Source organism: Sinocyclocheilus rhinocerous, unplaced genomic scaffold (assembly GCF_001515625.1).
Source record: "Sinocyclocheilus rhinocerous isolate Xijiao unplaced genomic scaffold, SAMN03320098_v1.1 scaffold1179, whole genome shotgun sequence".
In the NCBI taxonomy this organism is placed as follows: domain Eukaryota; kingdom Metazoa; phylum Chordata; class Actinopteri; order Cypriniformes; family Cyprinidae; genus Sinocyclocheilus; species Sinocyclocheilus rhinocerous.
The window spans coordinates 135,881-154,946 of NW_015664997.1; the positions used below are offsets into that span (position 1 = coordinate 135,881).

The 19,066-nt window shown below is 37.3% G+C and overlaps 1 protein-coding gene across 1 annotated transcript in view; it reads left to right on the forward strand.

Moving 5' to 3' along the window:
• Positions 1 to 19,066, forward strand: part of LOC107730687 (transforming growth factor beta receptor type 3-like) — a 140,371-nt gene that overhangs the window by 4,270 nt on the left and 117,035 nt on the right. The window contains exon 2 of the mRNA XM_016541564.1: positions 5,676 to 5,832. Coding sequence (XP_016397050.1) covers positions 5,763 to 5,832 — 70 coding nt within the window. The 5' untranslated portion in view covers positions 5,676 to 5,762. The remainder of the gene's footprint in view (positions 1 to 5,675; positions 5,833 to 19,066) is intronic.

The following is a 19,066-nucleotide window of genomic DNA, read 5'->3' on the forward strand; positions in this document are numbered from 1 at the left end:
CAGAGACCCACCCGCCGTTTGTTTCAGTGTTGAAATAAATACTATTTGGCTTGCTACCGAGGCAGATAACATGGCTAATTAACTAGCTAACGTCAACTAGTTTCCTCCCTCACGTTACTTCACAGAGTGGGGAATAGCAGAAGTACGTACCCTACTTTTCTGCGATTTAGTACAGTAATTAAATGTAGCTGGTATCACGTGTATACTTTTAAGCCTCCTGCCATTGTTTACATCTGTTCAAAATCACGCATTTAAAAAAACCCCAAAAAACCCAAAACACTTTGCCACTGTTTGACTGTTGTACGGAGAGACCGCGCGCGCGTGTGACACTCGCGCTCTCTCTTTCCTTATGTGTGTATGTGCACACATCCTCGTACCTCACAGCTGTAATCGCAATACCGTGAAACCGTGATATTTTTTTTATATAAGGTTATCATACCGTCAGAATCTCATACCGGCCCATGCCTAGTTTGGGGTGTTCGGTGAGTTCCGTCACGATATATACGTCATTCATGCCGACCAATCAGGTTGTGAACGTATCACTATGCCTTTAGGTTCGGTGTCTTTAGGTTCACTGTCAAAAATGCCAATGTGAACGCTAAGCTGACCAGGACCAAATGTATCATTTTCCTTTTTGGTCCGGACCAAATGAACCAAACGAACCGAACTACAAGTGTGAACACACCCTGAGTTACATTTTAGACACAATATTGTCTTTTTTTCGGTTTCGCCAGCGAAAATTGTTCTAAACAAAGCCGAAACAGAAAATTTTTGCGGCTCAGAGCAGCACTGCAGTGTTTCATTCCTCAATGAATCTGTTTTTGATCAAATCATTTGAGTCCATGATTCAATAGCTCATTCGTAAAGACAGTCGCTTGCTTCGTTTCTAAATCAATCAGCTGTTTTGAACAAATCATCTGAATTAATGATTCAGTGAATCACTCATTAAGACAGGGACTTGCTGCCACCTTCTGGCGGTTTTAGTGTCATATTTATTTATCCATGACAGGCCTAAACAAGCCAAGGTACCAGCACAAAAACACACTCAGCAAAATATTGTTTAGTAATCTTTATCGAGATATAATTTTTTGTCAATATCACACACCCCTGCATTTCACACTTACTATTTAACCCTGGGTCATTGTAAAACCCGGGTAAACAGAATCCTGGGTTATCTTGTTTCGCGTTTCATGCTGCTGATACTAAACAATTAATCCTGGGTGTTCATAAGCCGACATTTCACACTGTACTCTGGGTTAAGATTCTTATTTGCATATTTTGCTGTGTCAGTGTCATTGATTGAATGAATGCCACATGCAACCTGTTTACATGAAGTCTCTAGCATTGCACATCCTCATAGGCTATGTTGCTGAGTGTGCTATCAAGGTTTTCCTGAATGGACTCAACCCTAACCCTTTCCATTACTGTTAAAAGCACCTAAATATGAGGCACACTGTTGGGTGTCTGTTGCTAATCATCTTGCCGTACCATTCGAACGCAATGCAGGAATAACACCCCAAGATGGTGCTAACCCTGCTGCCGAGCAGGGATTCATAACCCAAGGTAAAAAGCAATTCTAACCCCGTTTTTATAAGTTACAAGTGTGACCTTTACCCGGGGATAAAAATGTGGTTTAGAACAACGATAACCCATATATATATATATATATATATATATGTATATACTGTATATAATTGTTCACTGCCAAGTTCTTTGGGGAACTCAAAATGTTTATTTTATGGCATCGCTGTGAAAACTCTTTTGGAAACTTTATTCTTGAGAGGGTAGAATGAGCATTTACTGCCTAATACCAAACTATGGTTTAAAAAAGTCACATGATTTTGGAAATACGTAAGCATAAGCATCCCTTCTTATCCCATCTAATTGTTTCAGTAGGAAATATGTCAACGCAGGAAAGAACATTGCTTTCATCAAACCATTTCATGGGCTCTGTAAAGGACAGCTTTTGACGTTGGATGGATTGGCTTGGGAACAGTTTGCCAAGTTGCACTCATCTTCACACTGGAATGCGTATTCTGCAAATCCTTGATTTTATACAGAATGTAATTTTACACAAGAACCCTAATGCGATAAACACAAATTCTGACCTGCTTGTGAATGATCTGTATCTTTCATTAAGTCAGTTTCTCTTTTTGAACTGAATATTGATGGTTTTATAGTTTTAAGGCACGCTTCTTCCTCCAGAGTGAAGTGCCTCTTTGAGTTCAGAGCGAGGCTGCGTATTAAACCATATGGTGTTCGTCACTCCACCTACACAGTAAAAGTGTGGAGTAGCTACTTATTATGTTCAGTCTGGGGTCTGCTGCCTTGAATTTGCTAATGACATTTCCAGATTTTTTCTGAATGTTATTGTACTATATCTTTCTGCCGAGAAATAGAGGGAGAGACAAAATCAGCAGGAGTCATATGAGGTGAGGTCTCTAAACTAGGGATGTAACGATTAACCGCGAGCCGGTTAAAAATCGATTCAAATATGTGACGATTCAAATCGGTTGAGATGCTAAACAAATCGCGATTAATTTAGGTGTAGGAGTTTATATGAATGCATGTCTGAGGGGAACTTACTGTCTTTAGAAAAGTTTAGATGGTATTTTTTCTTTTCATCTTGCCTCTGTATAATGCATATTAAAGTTTAATAAGTTCAGTGCTGCTTTGTTTACAGCGGAAACCAAGGAAACGCTTTAAGCGCCACCTGCTGGCAGAGAGTGAATCTGCGTCTCATTCAGCTCGTCTGCTGTTTCATGCAGATATTTTTGTATAGTTTCACAAAACTGAAGTAAGACCATTCTGTTTTTGCTTCAAATTTCGAAATTATACAACCTGTTATATTTCAATTTCACAAAGAAATGTGCAGCATTTTGTCCAAGCAGTAATAAAAGGACACATTTAATTTATAATTTGTCTTAAATCTCATTTTGTTAAAAAAATAATAATAATCGTGAATCGAATCGAATAGTGAAATTAAAATCGTGAATCGAACCGTGAGTTGAGTGAATCGATACATCCCTACTCTAAACTGAAACAAACACTATATTTTATAACTGATTGAGTTAAATAGAGTTGCCCACGTGCCATGGTTTTAGTTTAGGGTCCACTATTGTTCCACTGGTCCACTTTTGGTCGAAATGCTTAGAAAGTTCAGATATTACACTCACACAGCTGTTCGAGAGGATGATATTCGTTATAGTCAAATAATTAATTGAAAAACAACATGTAATGTACCATAACGTAACACCAATGGGCCTGGGGCAGTGTTTTAATTTTGTATTTTGTTTTGCCCTAACCAGGCCTGCAGATTTTTTTCATTAAGCTTCTTAAGCACTTTTATTTAGTTAGTTTTTTTGACCCAACTAGGCCAACATAATTTTAATATTTTTTTAAAGCGCCTTTATTTTGTTTTGTTTATTTATTTATTTTTTTCCCAATCCAGGCCAGTAGAATTTTTTTTATTTTTTTACTGTTTTTTTAAAGCTCTTTTTTACTGTTTTATTTATTTATTCTTTTGAATTTTGTTTTCCCCGACAAGGGGCTTTTATTTGTTTTGTTGTGATTTTTGTTTTGCTTCGGTTTGCCCTTGATAACATCTTCTTAAATCTGAGGACTCCAAAATGCCTCTGCTTTTGTTGTGAGAATGGCAAGAGAGGGGGACACCAAATCAAAAGCAGAGGGCACTGGCTTGGGGCCCCTATGCTGGAAGTGCAATCTTTGTTGAGATTCTCCAAAATGACTTCCCAACCTCAGCAGCTGCCCGTGCGTGAATGGCTCTTTGTTCCTGCAGTTGTTTGCAGAGAGAGAGAGAGAGAGCATGCTCTCCTCACCTTACTGAGAGAAAATGAGAAAAGGGCAGAAAGATAGGAGAAGGAAGGAAGCAGAGTGAAAGCTATAGTTTCAGAAACTGATGAAGTTGCGGCTTTCGTTACTCCTCTCTCGGGGACACCCCCCAGTGTAGCATGTGGTTGTTTTTAACCATTGATAAATGTTCTGATTGACATTTGAGGTTTTAATCCACCTGTGCCTCTGTGCATCTTTGTGTAAGTTTTACACATATTGATTCTCCACAGTGCACTGGGGTAGCGTGTGATGGGTTAAGGCACTGTTCCTCACCCGTTGCTACACGGGTGGCTGATTGTGCTGAATGTAACTGCTAAACCTATTAGTGAAATGCTCGGTTTTGCTTCAGTAAACTAGCGTGACAAACCTGTGATGCTGTTTGGTCAGGTTAATAAGAGTGTTATTGGCCTTTAGACTGTGCATGTGTAAACATATCTACGCACTCTGTGTGGGATGGTGATGTATGCCTCTTAAAATCTGCTACTTTCATAATAGGTAATCTTTATGAGCTAATGAAAAAAACATCAGAGAGGCAGCCATGTCGAAACTGGTGAGTTGTGCAGCAGTCACAAACTGGAGTCTTGCGGTGCTCTAAACTATACATTTTTAGAAATATGAACCTTTTCATTGATTTATAATAATAAACTGTCTGAAAATAATAGGAAATTGCTTTTAAGACTGCTATTAACAGTTTTGCTGATGTTTGGACCTACATTCACCATTATTTACTTCAAAAACACTGAACCTGTATTTGGGACGGTGACCATGGAAAACTTTTCATTTTCAGTTTTCAAAAAGTTAATTTTGTCAAAATGGAATTAAACTAACTGAATTGAGTCTGACGTGACACTTCAGAGGCTCTGAGCAGACGTAAATGTTTGAATGCCAGTGTAGATTTGTTTGAAAGGTTTATATTTATTGACTCAATATCTGTCATGATGCAGATGGTATGTTTATTATTGCAGCACTTTGTCAGGTAGTGGACTTAGTGAAACCGCATGTGGATAATGCATGTTGTATTTAAGCTCCACTAGTGTGGCATGTGTTGGCTTTAGCCCACCCTCCGGTGAACTCTGATTGGCTGCTTCATCTCTCAAGTTCAGTTGTGGTCGTGTTAATTAGCTCTCATCTGTTAATGGTATTAACAGCAAACTCCAGGTGTCTAATCTGACGATTATCTTCACTGCAGCATTTCTTTTATTGTGTCGTTTAAATCACTATGTATATTGAAAAGTGGCTGTTCAGAGTATTTTCACAGACAGTATTTTCACTTTATGCTTTAGTTTTTCATTTTCTGGATATTAGACATGTTTTAGTGATTATGAAACAAGCGTACAGTATTCAAAGTGTGACCAGGATGTAACTTAGTTCAAGTTTACTTGTTTATTTGCATTATTTTGTGTAAATGTAAGTTGTAATTTTTTGAAAGAAGTCTCTTATGCTCACCAAATCTGTATTTATTAAATCAAAAGTACAGTAAAACTGTAAAATTCAACATTTGTACTATTTTTATATATTTTTTTAATCCGGTTATTAAAAGTTTTTTGTTGTTCTTTTAAATATTTTAAAATGGCAAAGCTGAATTTTCAGAAGTGAAAAGCGGCCTTTGAGACTGCAGCTCAGGTCAGAATGACCCATCTCTTGTTTTCTTCATTCCCACCATTCACACGAGGCTTAATTAGTGGGTTGAGATTAACAAGTGCTGCTACCTCAACCAGAGCCCTGCTGTCTCTTCCCATCTAAGTCCACAGGACGTGACATTAAGACTCTAATACCCTGCTGCTTGGTCACTGACTGACATCTTTCTCTCTCTCATTCTACAGAGCTAGTGGGGACTGTTCAAGAAGACACCCTGCTGCTACTTTTTCTGCCACGTCTGGCTTTTAGAAAAAAAGCGTTTTCTTCCAGCCATGTGGCTAACGGCACTCACACACCCCTCCGCCATCCTGTTTTTGACCCTCAGCAGCTTGGCCTCTGCAGGTAAGCGCTGTTATACTTGTAACTAGGGCTGCACGATAAATCGCATGCGATATTTAACGCGCATCTTGTCAGAAAGCCGGTTCTGTAATCAGCGGTAAATCTCCATCACCTGCGGGCTTTCACATTGAGCAGCATTAACTACACCTCCTGGGATTTTGGAATAACAGGTCAAGAGTGAGTGAATGTGGCATGACGTTGCATGAGTCGTCTATATCTTCTGTTCCGTTTGCCTTATGAAGATGAAGAAAAGACTGGGAATTTATGAGGGATGTTTTAAACAGTTTTAAACAACCTATGTCATGGCTCATGATGAAGTGAATACCAGTGCTTGAGCACACTTGGGAATTTTGAGTGTGTTTTATGTAAAGTGTAAATTTCTGGTCATCAAGCAGTGCCAAATGGACCCATCTGCCTTTGTTTAAACAAATAGGTAGTCTCCAAACTCATGCCAATGTTTAAGCCAAAATGTTTAAGCCTGTCAAACAGCAGTGTTTGGAACCGTGCATAGTGATGCTACTGTAGCAAGAACAAACCTCAGTACTTAATGGGGTGATTGAAGTTACCTTCAAATATTTGTGCCATAAACACCAATGTTTTGTTATTCACTTAGCTAACTATAAACCTGCAACATTTTGATATCACATTGTTCATTTTTACAGTGTTTTGTTTTTGTCTTTTAATGAAAATGTCAGCTTTACTCAAAAATGGCATCTAAATTTTGTAAAAGAAACATTTTATTTGGCAAATAAATGCAAAAGTTACACCAAATATTGAAACACTTTATATATTAATTTTAACATATATCAATATTTAACAAAAACCACATGTAAAAACTATCCTGGTGGATTACCTTAGCTTCTGAAATGATATTATAAGTACACATTATAATATGTTGTGAGTTCTTTATGCTTTAGCTTTTCTTTTTTTTCCTGGGGGTTAGATATGTTTTAGTGTGTTAGCATTCATAAGATGTAATCTAGTTACAAGGCCACTTGTGCATTTGTATCATTTTGTATTAATGCAAGTTCTAATTTTAAGTTTATGTTGTATATATACACTACAGTTCAAAAATGTTGGGGCCATTACGTTTAAAAAAAAAAATGTTTTTGAAAGAAGACTCCTAAGCTCAGCAAGGCTGCATTTATTTAATTAAAAATACTGCAACAATGTGAAATATGTTTACAATTTAAAACATTTAGTTTTTTAGTTTTAATATATTTTAAAATGTAATTTATTCTTGTCTTGGCAAAGATGAATTTTCAGGAGTCTTTTAGTCTTCAATGTCACACGATCCTTAAGAAATCATTTGAATATGCTGATTTGGTGCTCAAATTATTTTTATTTAAATCATCACAATTAAAAAATGTTGATTAATAGAAAGTTCAAAAGAACAGCATTTATTTGAAATAGAAATATTTTGTAATAAATGTCTTTACTGTCATATTTGATAAACATTATTGCAGAATAAAAGTATGAATTAAAAAATAATAAAAAAATTTACGGTAGTGTATCTGATTAATCTTACATGTAGTTAATTAATGTGCTAGCATATTTTTTTCAGTTGAAAATCAACTCGGTTGCCATCATGATGTGCTTTTTTCAATTCATCTTCATTTTTATTGACAAAAACCATTGCTAAAGTCAGATTTTCATCTGTAATTTTGATGATGAAATTGACACAATATTTGACTGGATTTGCAGAGACTCTTCGTTGGGCGTTTTCTCGATAAGCTATACTCGCCGCTCATTGTCTTGACAGAGTGAGGCAGTGTTGCCTGTTTTGTCAGGCAATCACGATTCGCCCCGTGTTCGGAATTTCCCCGGTTCCTCCCAGCATGAGTCTTCTAGATCTGGCTGTCAGAGAGCAAAGGCCGGTGGGGATTTGCATTAAGAAAGTGCTGACAGCCTCAATCTCTCAGCCCGAAACACCAGTGCCGCACGTCAGCTATGCCTCCTCTAACCCGACTCAGGCAGCTCTATCTGTGTGATTGATCAGGACTTGTTGGCTCAGTCTCTTCAGAAGAGTGATGATTTGTTCCCCTCTGGCACAACAGCCTGACAGATAGTTGCATGCCAAGAGAAAAAGGGAAAGAAAACAATAAGGCAGCAACAAAACAAACATAAGGAACAGGCAAAATTATGACAGTCATCAAGTCTGGGTTGTCGGGATGGAGAGTTATGATTTAAGAGCGCACATATTTCACACCATTCTATGATTTTGCTCTCACTTGTTCTGTCAAACATCTCTTTGTTGGTAACAGATCCCACTGGTCATTCTCAGCGGTTTTGTGATTTCTCTGTCACTCAAACTGAATGCTTTTCTTCTGGAGTTAAAGACCAAATCACATTCCTGAGGTATAGATATGGGAATAAAATCACTCAATAAAATATAATAAAATTAATCAGATAATAATGATTAGGCTTGTCATTCAAAACAACAAGCCACTTTCAATCAAATTAATTAACTAATTATTATGACTTTTAATCAAATTAATTAACTAATAATTATGCTTATCAATTATTAATTCATTAAATTAACAGCCTATACAGTTCAAATATTTGGAGAAGGGTATAACTGCAGCCTGGAGATCTCCAAATGGGGGCGGGAACTCCAAAACGGGGTGGGAGCTCCAAAATAGGGCGTGGCTTCCTCCCATTGACAGACAGGCACATGACACGCATGCGCAATTTTTTCCCCCAATCCACTTCTGTGCAAACTCCGCCCCACAGCTGATTCTAAAGATTTTATTGGTTGTGTCAATTAAAGTGTTGATTTCCTACACTATGCTACAAACAATGCTAACCCCTAAACCTACCCCACACCTGACCCTAACCTTAACCAGCAAAATTGACTGCACGGCGGGATTGGCGCTGCGTGGTAAATAAAGTTGCAGTTCAGGAGATAAACAGTTAATAAGATTATGCGATATGAGATCGTTCCGTAACTCCCCAACCGGACCTCACTGGACAATGGCACCTTTTTAGTTACACCCAGCGTCACTACCCCCTCCTACCCTGCGAACTTCGAGCCCTGGGACGCACGCCCCCGTTGCTTAGAACAAAGCGATAGGGTAAAATCGTTCCCCTGCACTGTGCAGGGACGGCTCGCGGGAGAGCTCGTGGGTGATTCCCGTTTATACCATTAAGCAGATGTTCAAACTCCAGTCCGAACCCCACTGGCCACGAGCTTTGGGCTCTGCTTTCACGGAGAATATTTATTTATATAGCATATTTTATTTTAGATGAACTAGAAACAATGTTTAATTTATAAAATTTTATTTTGAAATGTAAGTCAATAACAATTGGCTGGAGCCAGAGCCAATGGTGAAAGTCTTTGCGCGAGGAGACCCCGCCCCATTTAGGAGGTTCTGCCCACTTTTGGAGTTCACGCCCCATTTTGGAGATCTACTTGAATGTTTGGGGTCAAATTTTTTTAGAAGATTTTTTTTTAAAAGTCTATAATCTTCATGAAGGCTACATTTATTTTATCAACAGTAAAATCAGTCATATTGTGAAATATTATTACAATTTAAAATAGCTGTTTATTTATATGTTAATATATTTTAAAAATGTAATTTATTCCTGTGATAGCAAAGCTGAATTACTCCAGTCTTCAGTCACATGATCCTTCTGAAATTATTCTTAGATGCTGGTTTACTACTACTACTAATAATAATATGCTTAATTTATAGCGCCTTTCCCAAGCTCAAGGACGCTTCACAATGAGAGTAGCAGAAAAACAATCATGTCATACATAATCAATTAAAGTCCAAGACATGTGAGATTGCAGTTGCATATCACGTTTATTATTTATTATCATAATTTACTGCTCAAGAAACATCTCTTTTTATTATCAACGTTGAAAATGTTTGTGCTGCTTAATAATTCTGTGGAAACCTTGACGTTTAAACCTTATTAGATTTATTTATGATTCTGTGATTAATACAAAGCATTTATTTGAAATAGAGATCCTTTGTAACATTTCACTTGTCTTTACTGTCACTTATAAATCTAACGTGAAAAGACATTAAATTCTTGTGGCATGGGCATGATTAAATCTTTTTAAACAGTTTTTTAATGAACAATTACACTAAATTGATGTTTTAAATGCACAACACTACTAAATTCACGAAACATGTGGTTGCCAGGAAGTTGACGTTAACCAGCCAGATAATTAACAATTAAAGGATTATAAAAGTCGACAACTCTCAGAGGTGAAAATTAAGCCATGCTAAATAAGAGACGTAAGGCTTTTTGAATAAGAAAAAAAAGGATGCAAAAAGTGCTGCGTGAGGTGGGTGTGGGATAATTCAACTCTAAACCATATCAATCCAAGGAACTCAAGAATTTAAGGAAAATTGACCTGATTCTCGGGCTGCTCACAGCGGAACGGTTCCTGTTAGTGATGGTGAAGCAGGAGGACAATGGCCACTGTGTCAGAATGTCCCTTGAGTTTAGTGAAGTTTGGCCTGAAAACAATCCCACCTACCTCTTCCTTTAGCTCTCTTGAGCAAGCATTGTTGCTTTGCACTATATATTCTCTTCCTTAGAGTCTTTCTCTGACATTTTGGCATATTTACCTGGAGCGCATTTATTGAGGCTCTTCCTTTAAAGTTTATTTTATTTTGTAGTATTGTTGATGAAGCTGTCCCAAACCTTTGTCTTGGGTGATGGTGATTTTGATAAATTGGAGCCTAAACAAACTTTATGAGTGCCAGATCTGGGCATGCTCAATATTTTTCTCGTACTCAATCTTTTTCTTTTTGTTTTAGAGCATAGCGGCCTCCCTCAGAGACTCCCGTCTCTTGTTTTCTAAAAACTAGGACATTATCTAATCTGCAGCATCAAAGTGTCTGCAGCCCTGAGTTCTTTCCGCATGGACTTCAGATCACTGCCAGTCATAACCTGTGTTCAGCTCTAGTCATCTGATTATAGAGATGACAGAGGTGTGATATATGAACATCTCCATGTCTTTTGAGACCTTGTCACCAGAACGTCTCTTCTTCAATGCTGTATGTCATGTGACAGCTGAGAAATGTGTAACCTATATGACAAAACAGGAAGAAGATCTGTCTCAGTGTGTCCCAGGATGGATCTCACTTATGTGATGTAACTGATACAGCAAGCTAAGGAATAGTTTCACAGTGTTCAATTTTTAGGTCTATATATGTAATTAATGTTTACAATTCAATGAGAATTGCATGTAATTGCTTTATAATAGGCCATAATGAGCTAATGAAAAAACCAAGATGTGAAAAAAGTGTAAATGTGCTCTCTTTCCTAGGGTTGGGTATCGTTTGGGTTTTTTCGACACCGGTGCCAAATCGATACTTTTAAAACGGTTCCGGTGCCTGAAACGATACTTATTAAAAAATAAATAAATAAATAAATCCCCCCAAAAATTAAGGAGATGACTGACGAGACCATGCTGGAGTATTTGCTGCTCAACAGATTCTGAGCTCATTGACAAATATCTGATCTTGTAAGATGTGCTCCCTTTACACAGAGTATGTGTGATCGCGAAATTGAAAGCGAAGTAAACAGCGCAAACGCTCATTCAAAAATATTTAAATACACCACATCCTGAGAGCGACTCCCTGATGCAAAACTTTTATCTACATGTTTTTCAATCTAAAAGCCTGTTCACAACAAGGCAAATGCTCAAACATTTGGTGCGGTACACATTTTAATTTAAATGAACACCTGTTAATGTGTCTGTTCAGACCGACACAAACATTTTTTATAATTTTTTTTTTAATTAATGGCGAGGGGTTCTAATCTCTTTTCTGCAAATAAAGCTGGCCAACCAATAGGGTTCACACTGTCACATGTTCAGAGCCGCTGCTGTTACATACAATTATGACTTGGTGGAGCTTATGAACGAGTGTTTTGCTAAACGAGAGTTAATGGCATTAATGTTCTCATGTATTTGGTGTTGTTTGATAAACAACATATGAACATATAAAAATTAGAGGATGCCCACAAGTTATGTGACTTTTATATGACTTTTTAAAACTACTTTTAGTGTATGTGTGTGTGTTTTTTTTTATTTTATTATTTTTACTTTTTTTGGGAGCTTCACAGCATGGTCCCCATCCACTTTAATTGTGTAGGAAAGAGCAACCTGAACATTCTGTTAAATATCTCTGGTGTCCCATCAAAGAAAAAGTATACCGATTTAAAATGTTGAATATATGATGCTACAAATTTCATTTTCTGGATGAGCTTTCTCTTTAATAAGTGTTTTCAAATAGGCTGTCTGTTCTTCAATACATTTTCTGTATTTCTCTCTCTCGCTTTTCATCCCTTCAGTTGTCAGACATTCCTTTCTAAGCACTTTTTGTACGTCAGAGTTGTCTTTTTTGGTCTCTCATTTTGCCAAGCTGTAGATTCTTAGTATAGTCTGTTCTTATGGGATGGCAGGGCTGTTGGAAGCCCTCAGGTTTCACTGTTATAGTGGAGAATAGAGCAGAAATCTTGCCAGAAATTAATTTGCAACACTTGCCAAAAACAGCTCTTGCAGGATGCTGGTTACGCCGAGGTCCGAGCGTGTGGCCTGTGGGTCGGCTGCAGGAACACGCGTCTGCTCATGTAAGTGGGCGAAACGACTCGCTTTTTCCTCACCGCTCCATCATTTTTATCCTCCCACAGCTCACAAGAATGAGTGACAGTTTGTTGTGCCCGTAGGCAGATCGTTCCTCTCTCCTTCCATCCTGTCATGTGACAAATACATGAATAGAAATAGTGCTGAAAGGTGAGTTTACAGAAATATGCCCGCAGTTATATTCAGCTCCATGAAAAGCTTTAAAGGGGTCATATGATGCGATTTCAATTTGTCCTTTCTCTTTGGAGTGTTACAAGCTCTTGGTGCATAAAGAAGATCTGTAAAGTTGCAAAGACTAAAGTCTCAGTCCTTCATCCTCATTTAAAAGGAATAAAGGCTTGTGGTGTTGTGGAGACTAATGACCTGAAACACTAAATAAACCATAATAAAGCATGGCTCTACAATAGGTGTGGAATTAAAATTTGGGCTAATTGACGGAACGGTCACTTGCCCTGTTGGGTGTGTTCCCCTTCATCTTATGTTCATTGATAATGTACATGTGTTTTTATGTCTTAAACATCCATTTTCTAGGATGTTTTGAACAATATTTACAATCTTTGCTGTTTTAAATTTAGAATTTTTCCCAATTGTGAATTTAACTTATAGGGTAAAAATAATTAAAAGCTTCCATTTTACATTATAGTTGTATATATATATATATATATATATATATAATGAAATATATTTTACATTTAAAATAACTGTTTTCTATTTTAATATATACAGCAGCCAGTACTACAGTCTTCAGTGTTACACGATCCTTTAGAAATCATTAATTTGCTGATTTGGTGCTCATGTAAAATATTATTATCAGTGTTTAAAAGAGTGCTTAATATTTTTGATGAAACTGATTTTTTGATTTATAGAAAAGTCTTTACTATCACTTTTGATCAATTGAATGCATATTTGTTGGATAAAAGCATTGGTTTTAATACTATCTATTAATTATGAATTAAAAATAAATTTGAATGTAAAAGTAAAATCACTTTTTGTGGAATCAGTTAAAATATTGGCAAGGCAGGTAAAAAAAAAACTCCCTATTGTGTAGCCCTATTGTTGAGCCCTGCAACTTAAAAGACTTGTTTGTTTAGACTCTTGCTCTGAGAAACGACCCCAAACAACATTTTATTTGTCATAATCTCATTTAAAATGACTTGTCTGCTTTCCCTCTCTTATGTACCAGGCACAGAATCAGACAGACTATAATAGTGCCTCTCCAAATGTTTGAGGACAAATGGTCTATGTGCTGTTTTATGGTTTGTGTGACTGACTACGTCTAAATGTGCGTACGTCTGTGTGTGTGTATATGAGGCCTGCCAAATTGTATTGTGCAACCGCTGCAATCTGAGTCGCGGTGCTGTGGATGCAGAGAGATCCAAACCACCACACTCCACACACTGCTCCAAACTGGAAGGAGAGAGAGATCTCCTTCCTAAACCAGATGTTGCTGTGTGATTTAAGTGTAAGTAACCAGACTCCTTCACTGCTCTTGTGTTGGCATGAGGGAGAGGTGTAGGGATGTTTACATAGCAACAGCAACCCGCCATTGGCTTAATTACAGGTTACTGCAATCTACACCGCGGCTCGCAATCTCTCCGTGTCAGTCTGATACTCTCTCTCTATCTCTTTCCCCTCCACCACAACCGTAATGCCAGTAAGTGAGTGTGTAGACGACCTCAGCCAGGAACCTAATGGAGAACAGCTGGGGTGACCCTGCATTTTCCATTGTGTTTTATATAGTGCAGGAAAAAAGAAAAGAAAACGAAAAACACAGGCCACAAGATTTGGAGAGGTCTAAGGAGCGTGCCGTGAATTCATTGATAAAGAGAGGAAGAATCATAGCTATAGTTAACTCCTTTTATACCGACTGTGCGAAGAACAAGTAGAAGTCTGCCTGAAGAAATCTCTTTATGAAATATCTTTACACAATTTATAAATATACAGTGGGTACGGAAAGTATTCAGACCCCCTTAAATTTTTCACTCTTTGTTATATTGCAGCCATTTGCTACTTATGTTACATGACATGGGAAAACATCTACAATCCCATTTAAATGCCATTTCTTTGATTATTTGGTATTTTGATGCAATTCTGTGGAAGCCTTTAGAGAGCTTTTTTTTTCTTTTTTCTTGAGATTTCAAGTGACTTTTTTTGTGATTTCGGCATAGCGAGCTGTTTTCTTGAGATCTTGACTTTTTTTTTTGTTCTTAGTTTAAGTTACCATTTGTGACACTTGATAAGTGGCTTTTTTTGTAAAGCTGCTTTGAAACAATATGTATTGTGAAAAGGGCTATACAAGTAAATGTGAATTGAATTTTTGACTCAGAGGTCCCCCATTGACCTTAACAATATTCGCCCAACATAGCTGTTCCGGTTATTAATGATTTACTGTATGAAGATTAAGGATAATGATTTTTAGAGTATTTTACTCTTAATTAAAAAATTTACCGTCATCATACAGTATATTAGTGGTCGACCGATATGTGTTTTTTGACAGCCGATGCCGATTCCGATATCTTGGAAAGCAGGGTAGCCGATATAATTTTATTTATTTTAATTAATATTTAAGAAATTTGAAATCATTTGAAAATTTAAATAAACATACTTATACTTTAGGTGACAAAGTATTTTTCACAAATAAATAAATGTTTAATAAAAATATAATTAAAAAGGAAGTAAACACTGTAACCAACAGGGCACTCAGTATTCTGGGACGTTTTTGTGCATTGGGAATCATATTTTGTCAAATAAAGCCAAGGTAACACTCATTTTACATACAGCACACAGTGAAAATGACATGAATATGACAGCGGGCAAAATTTAAAGCATAATTTAAAATCACGAGTTTAAAGTTTGTCGATCGCGCTTATCGGCCGATGCCGATATTTAAAAAATGCCAAATATCGGCCTTGGCGATATATCGGTCGACCACTACAGTATATGCAGGTTGTTTTTTTATTAATTATTTTGTATTGTAGAATTGCGAATATCTGTTTTGTCAAACCGCTGTATTGATAAAAAATAAACATTATATGATCTGTCTTATTATTTTAAAAAAATTCTGAAAGGATTATTTAAACTTATGAGCATAACTTTATTTATTACTATATTGTGCAGATGTGTGGTTCATTAGCATGATGAAGTTTATTATGGCCACAACTTTGCGTGCATAATTTACCTCAGGCAAACAGACATTTATTTGCAGATTTTTCCGTTCGATCCCATCCAACACACAATCCCGTTTACTGAGCTTGATTTTCTCTGCACGTCAGGTGATGAGGAGTCTCTCGCTCAGACGTTGGAGGGTCCTGAGATATTTACGGTGCTGTGGCTTGCTTTTCCTGTCTCTTTTACGTTCTCCTGACCTTCCTTCTTTTTACCTTTCTTACCTTTAAGATATGTTTCTGAAAGACCTCAAAGATTGAATGGTTTTTGGAAAATGTCATAACATTTCCAGTAGTCGTTGATCTGGGCAGTAAATCCTTGATAAGGGAAGCATTTTAGGGTTAGAGATTTGAACAAACCCTAATCCTAAGTGTTAACCTTCATTGCAGGACTTGCTATGGATATGGGTGACACCTCAAATCATGTGGCATGTTGAGGAGAGGTGACGTGTTTGTTAATGATTTTTGCCTGGCGAACAATAAAGTGGGCACTGAAGAGGGACCTAATGTAGTAGTGACTTTACAACCTAGGCTTATTGGAAAGACATTTCTGCAATATGATATTACATTGGTAAAATGTCCAGTGAGTGGCGCTAAAAATGGATTCAGTTTTATTTGACACAGAATCTGTCAACATTTGTTGCATTGGTTATTGTACTTACTGCGGCAATTCGGAAATTAGTCTGTTGAGTGCCGCTGAAAGGTTAATGCTCTATTGCATTTAAAAATAATGTACTACCTTCAGTAAACCCTACTCTAAACCTAATGGATAGTGTTAATAAGACCAAATATGAGATAAAAATGCATTTACTGAAGCAACTGTGCTTGCTTCTACTGGATTTGTGTTTCACTGGACTCATACCTCAGCGCTTTGCATTACAAATGCAGTGCTGTACCAGGTGAGCTACCGAGCACTATACCGAGCACTATTAACATGAACAAACAAGCAATTACCTATAACACCCTAGTAACCACATGTAAATGATATTGCTTGTCGCCTTTTTTGTTGTGCCTTCAACTAATACACAACAAATGCGTCCAGTTTGACGAATGTGTCCTATAGTCTCAGATGCAATGATAGATTTCAAACCAATTTCAAACTGGTCAGAAATGATCAGTCCTCAGGGGTGTCCTGACTGCCAAAGCCAGCTATGTAATTGCGTGAATTCAGCAATGAAATAAGCACAATGGGAGGGTCACCTCTTTCTCCATGATGTTTGTTGACATGTTGTCAAGAAAGAGCTTTCGTTGCTATGTGTGTGTGGGTTTGTGAGAATAAGTTTCAGTATAACTATTGAGGAAAATGTGTCAAGTGGACACTAACATGACACAAAATAAGGCAAGTTTTTAAATGAGTGCAGTGTACGCTTGTTAAATGTGTTCCGTGTGAAATGCATTTTTCGCTATACTGTGAAGTGAGATCACTAACAGAGTTTCTTCATGCAAAGCGTACAGACCCAGCTAATCGATAATACAATTTGGTGCAGCCTTACTGATGAGGACATTCATCCTGATTCTATTCATCAGAACTCCACACTTTATCCAACCCGTTGTATCTCCACCTATCTGCTGAGTCCCAAAGACTGTTCTGTGCTTGCAAGAAGGAGGCCTGACATTTGACTTGTCTTTAATTGACTGCCTGCTCTTTGACCTTAAGAGGGCTGATGGTATGCCCTCTGAGTGTTTTCCTGCTTGTGAAACACTGATTCTTATGCTCATGCCTTCAACGTGCCTTTCCTCTCACACTCACACTTGACCTTTATTTCCTGTGTGCCCACTCTGACAGACCTGTCATGGGTGCTATCAATCATTGAAATGCGAATGAAGTCAATATAACAAAAATTGGTTGTTACAGTTTTATTTTATTATGGTTTTAAAACTATGTTGCCGCACCCACTTTTTTTTGTAATCCAGTATCCAATTTGTAGATAATTTAGAATGGCACATTCTATTCTACTGTAACATTGCATCGGTGACTCGTTCATTGTGGGAATATCTGCAGATTCTCAAGAATAAATGTAAACATGGTCAAATGTTTGAAAGCTATTGAGAGTGCACTTATATTAATAGCTAAAGTGAAAACTTATAAAATAGGTATAGTGAAATATCAAAAATATTAATATATTAAATATTATTAATATCAATTCAAAATTAATTTGTGATTGTTATTAATATTAATAATAGCAATCATAAATGAATTAACAAACAATATTAACAACAACAACAATAATAAGAATAAGAATAATACGATTTTTTATTATTATTAATATGCCAGTAATACCATTAGTAATATTTATATTTTAAATGTAAAATTTTGTTTAATTTCATTTATTTCTGGAGCCACAAAATGTCTGAAATTGTAATTTATTTTTATAGTTTTCCCCCTTTTATTTTTCAATTTCGCTTTCATTTACAAAGATAGTTTGAAGCTAAAAACATCACAGGCAGTCCACATGTGTTCAGTACATTAGGAAATGCATAGATTTGAAGGCATCCCCTTAAAGTCCCCATGAAATCAAAATTAAAGTTTTTTGGGTGTTAGTATCAATATGTTAGTCTTAAGGTTATCTATAAGGCAGTGTGCTCCAAAACAGTGACAAAATTCGCATTTAGAAGATATAAGCATTCAAAGCTTGCAGTTCGTCACTTACGCCAAAACGGCTCAACGATTTTTTTGACGTCACATCGTACTTCAGCTTCTCATGAAACTTTCTGTCCAATCAAATGCTCTCTAGAAGCCCCCTACACTATAAAATAGACGCTGAAGCCGCGGCTGAAATCGGTCACTTGTCCACAGAATTAGTATTTTCTGTACAGTGAATGGCACGTAGTGCACTATATAGGGGACAGGGAACGATTCAAACAGTGTAAATATGCTTTCCATTGAGGAAAAAAAGAAGTCTGGTTTCGCACTGTGTCACGCTAACCACCGAGCGGATCACATGCGCGAGTCGGCGCAGACCACAAAATGTATCGGAGCTATTTGAATTCTACACAGAATGCTATATTTTATAGCAATATGGATGAGATTGTGGCGGGCATACCCTGTCAAATGCGGCTTTACCGAGCTCAACGGCTCTGAATGGCTCTAGCCCAAGCTGTGATATAAACGAACGCTATTGGCTATTTCAAAAAGGGGCGGGGCTGCTTGATATGTCCCGCCCTGTCTTCCTGTTTCAGTTAAAATGACGTCAACACAGAGTAACGCAGCGTGTTTCTAAGCATTTCAGGGGACCTTTAAAAACGCGACGCTTCTGCGTTTCTGGGGTTTTCACACTTGGTCCTTTTCAGGGGTCTGAGCGTGGTTCGCGTGATTTTTGGCCCATATGTGAACACACCAAACGATCTCAGACCCCTCAGAAGCGAACCGAGCCGAGACCATCTCAGGAGGTGGTCTAAGTGCGGTCCACTTTCGGCTAAAGGTACGGTTCGCTAAAAACGTGCATTGTGAACACAAATCGGCACG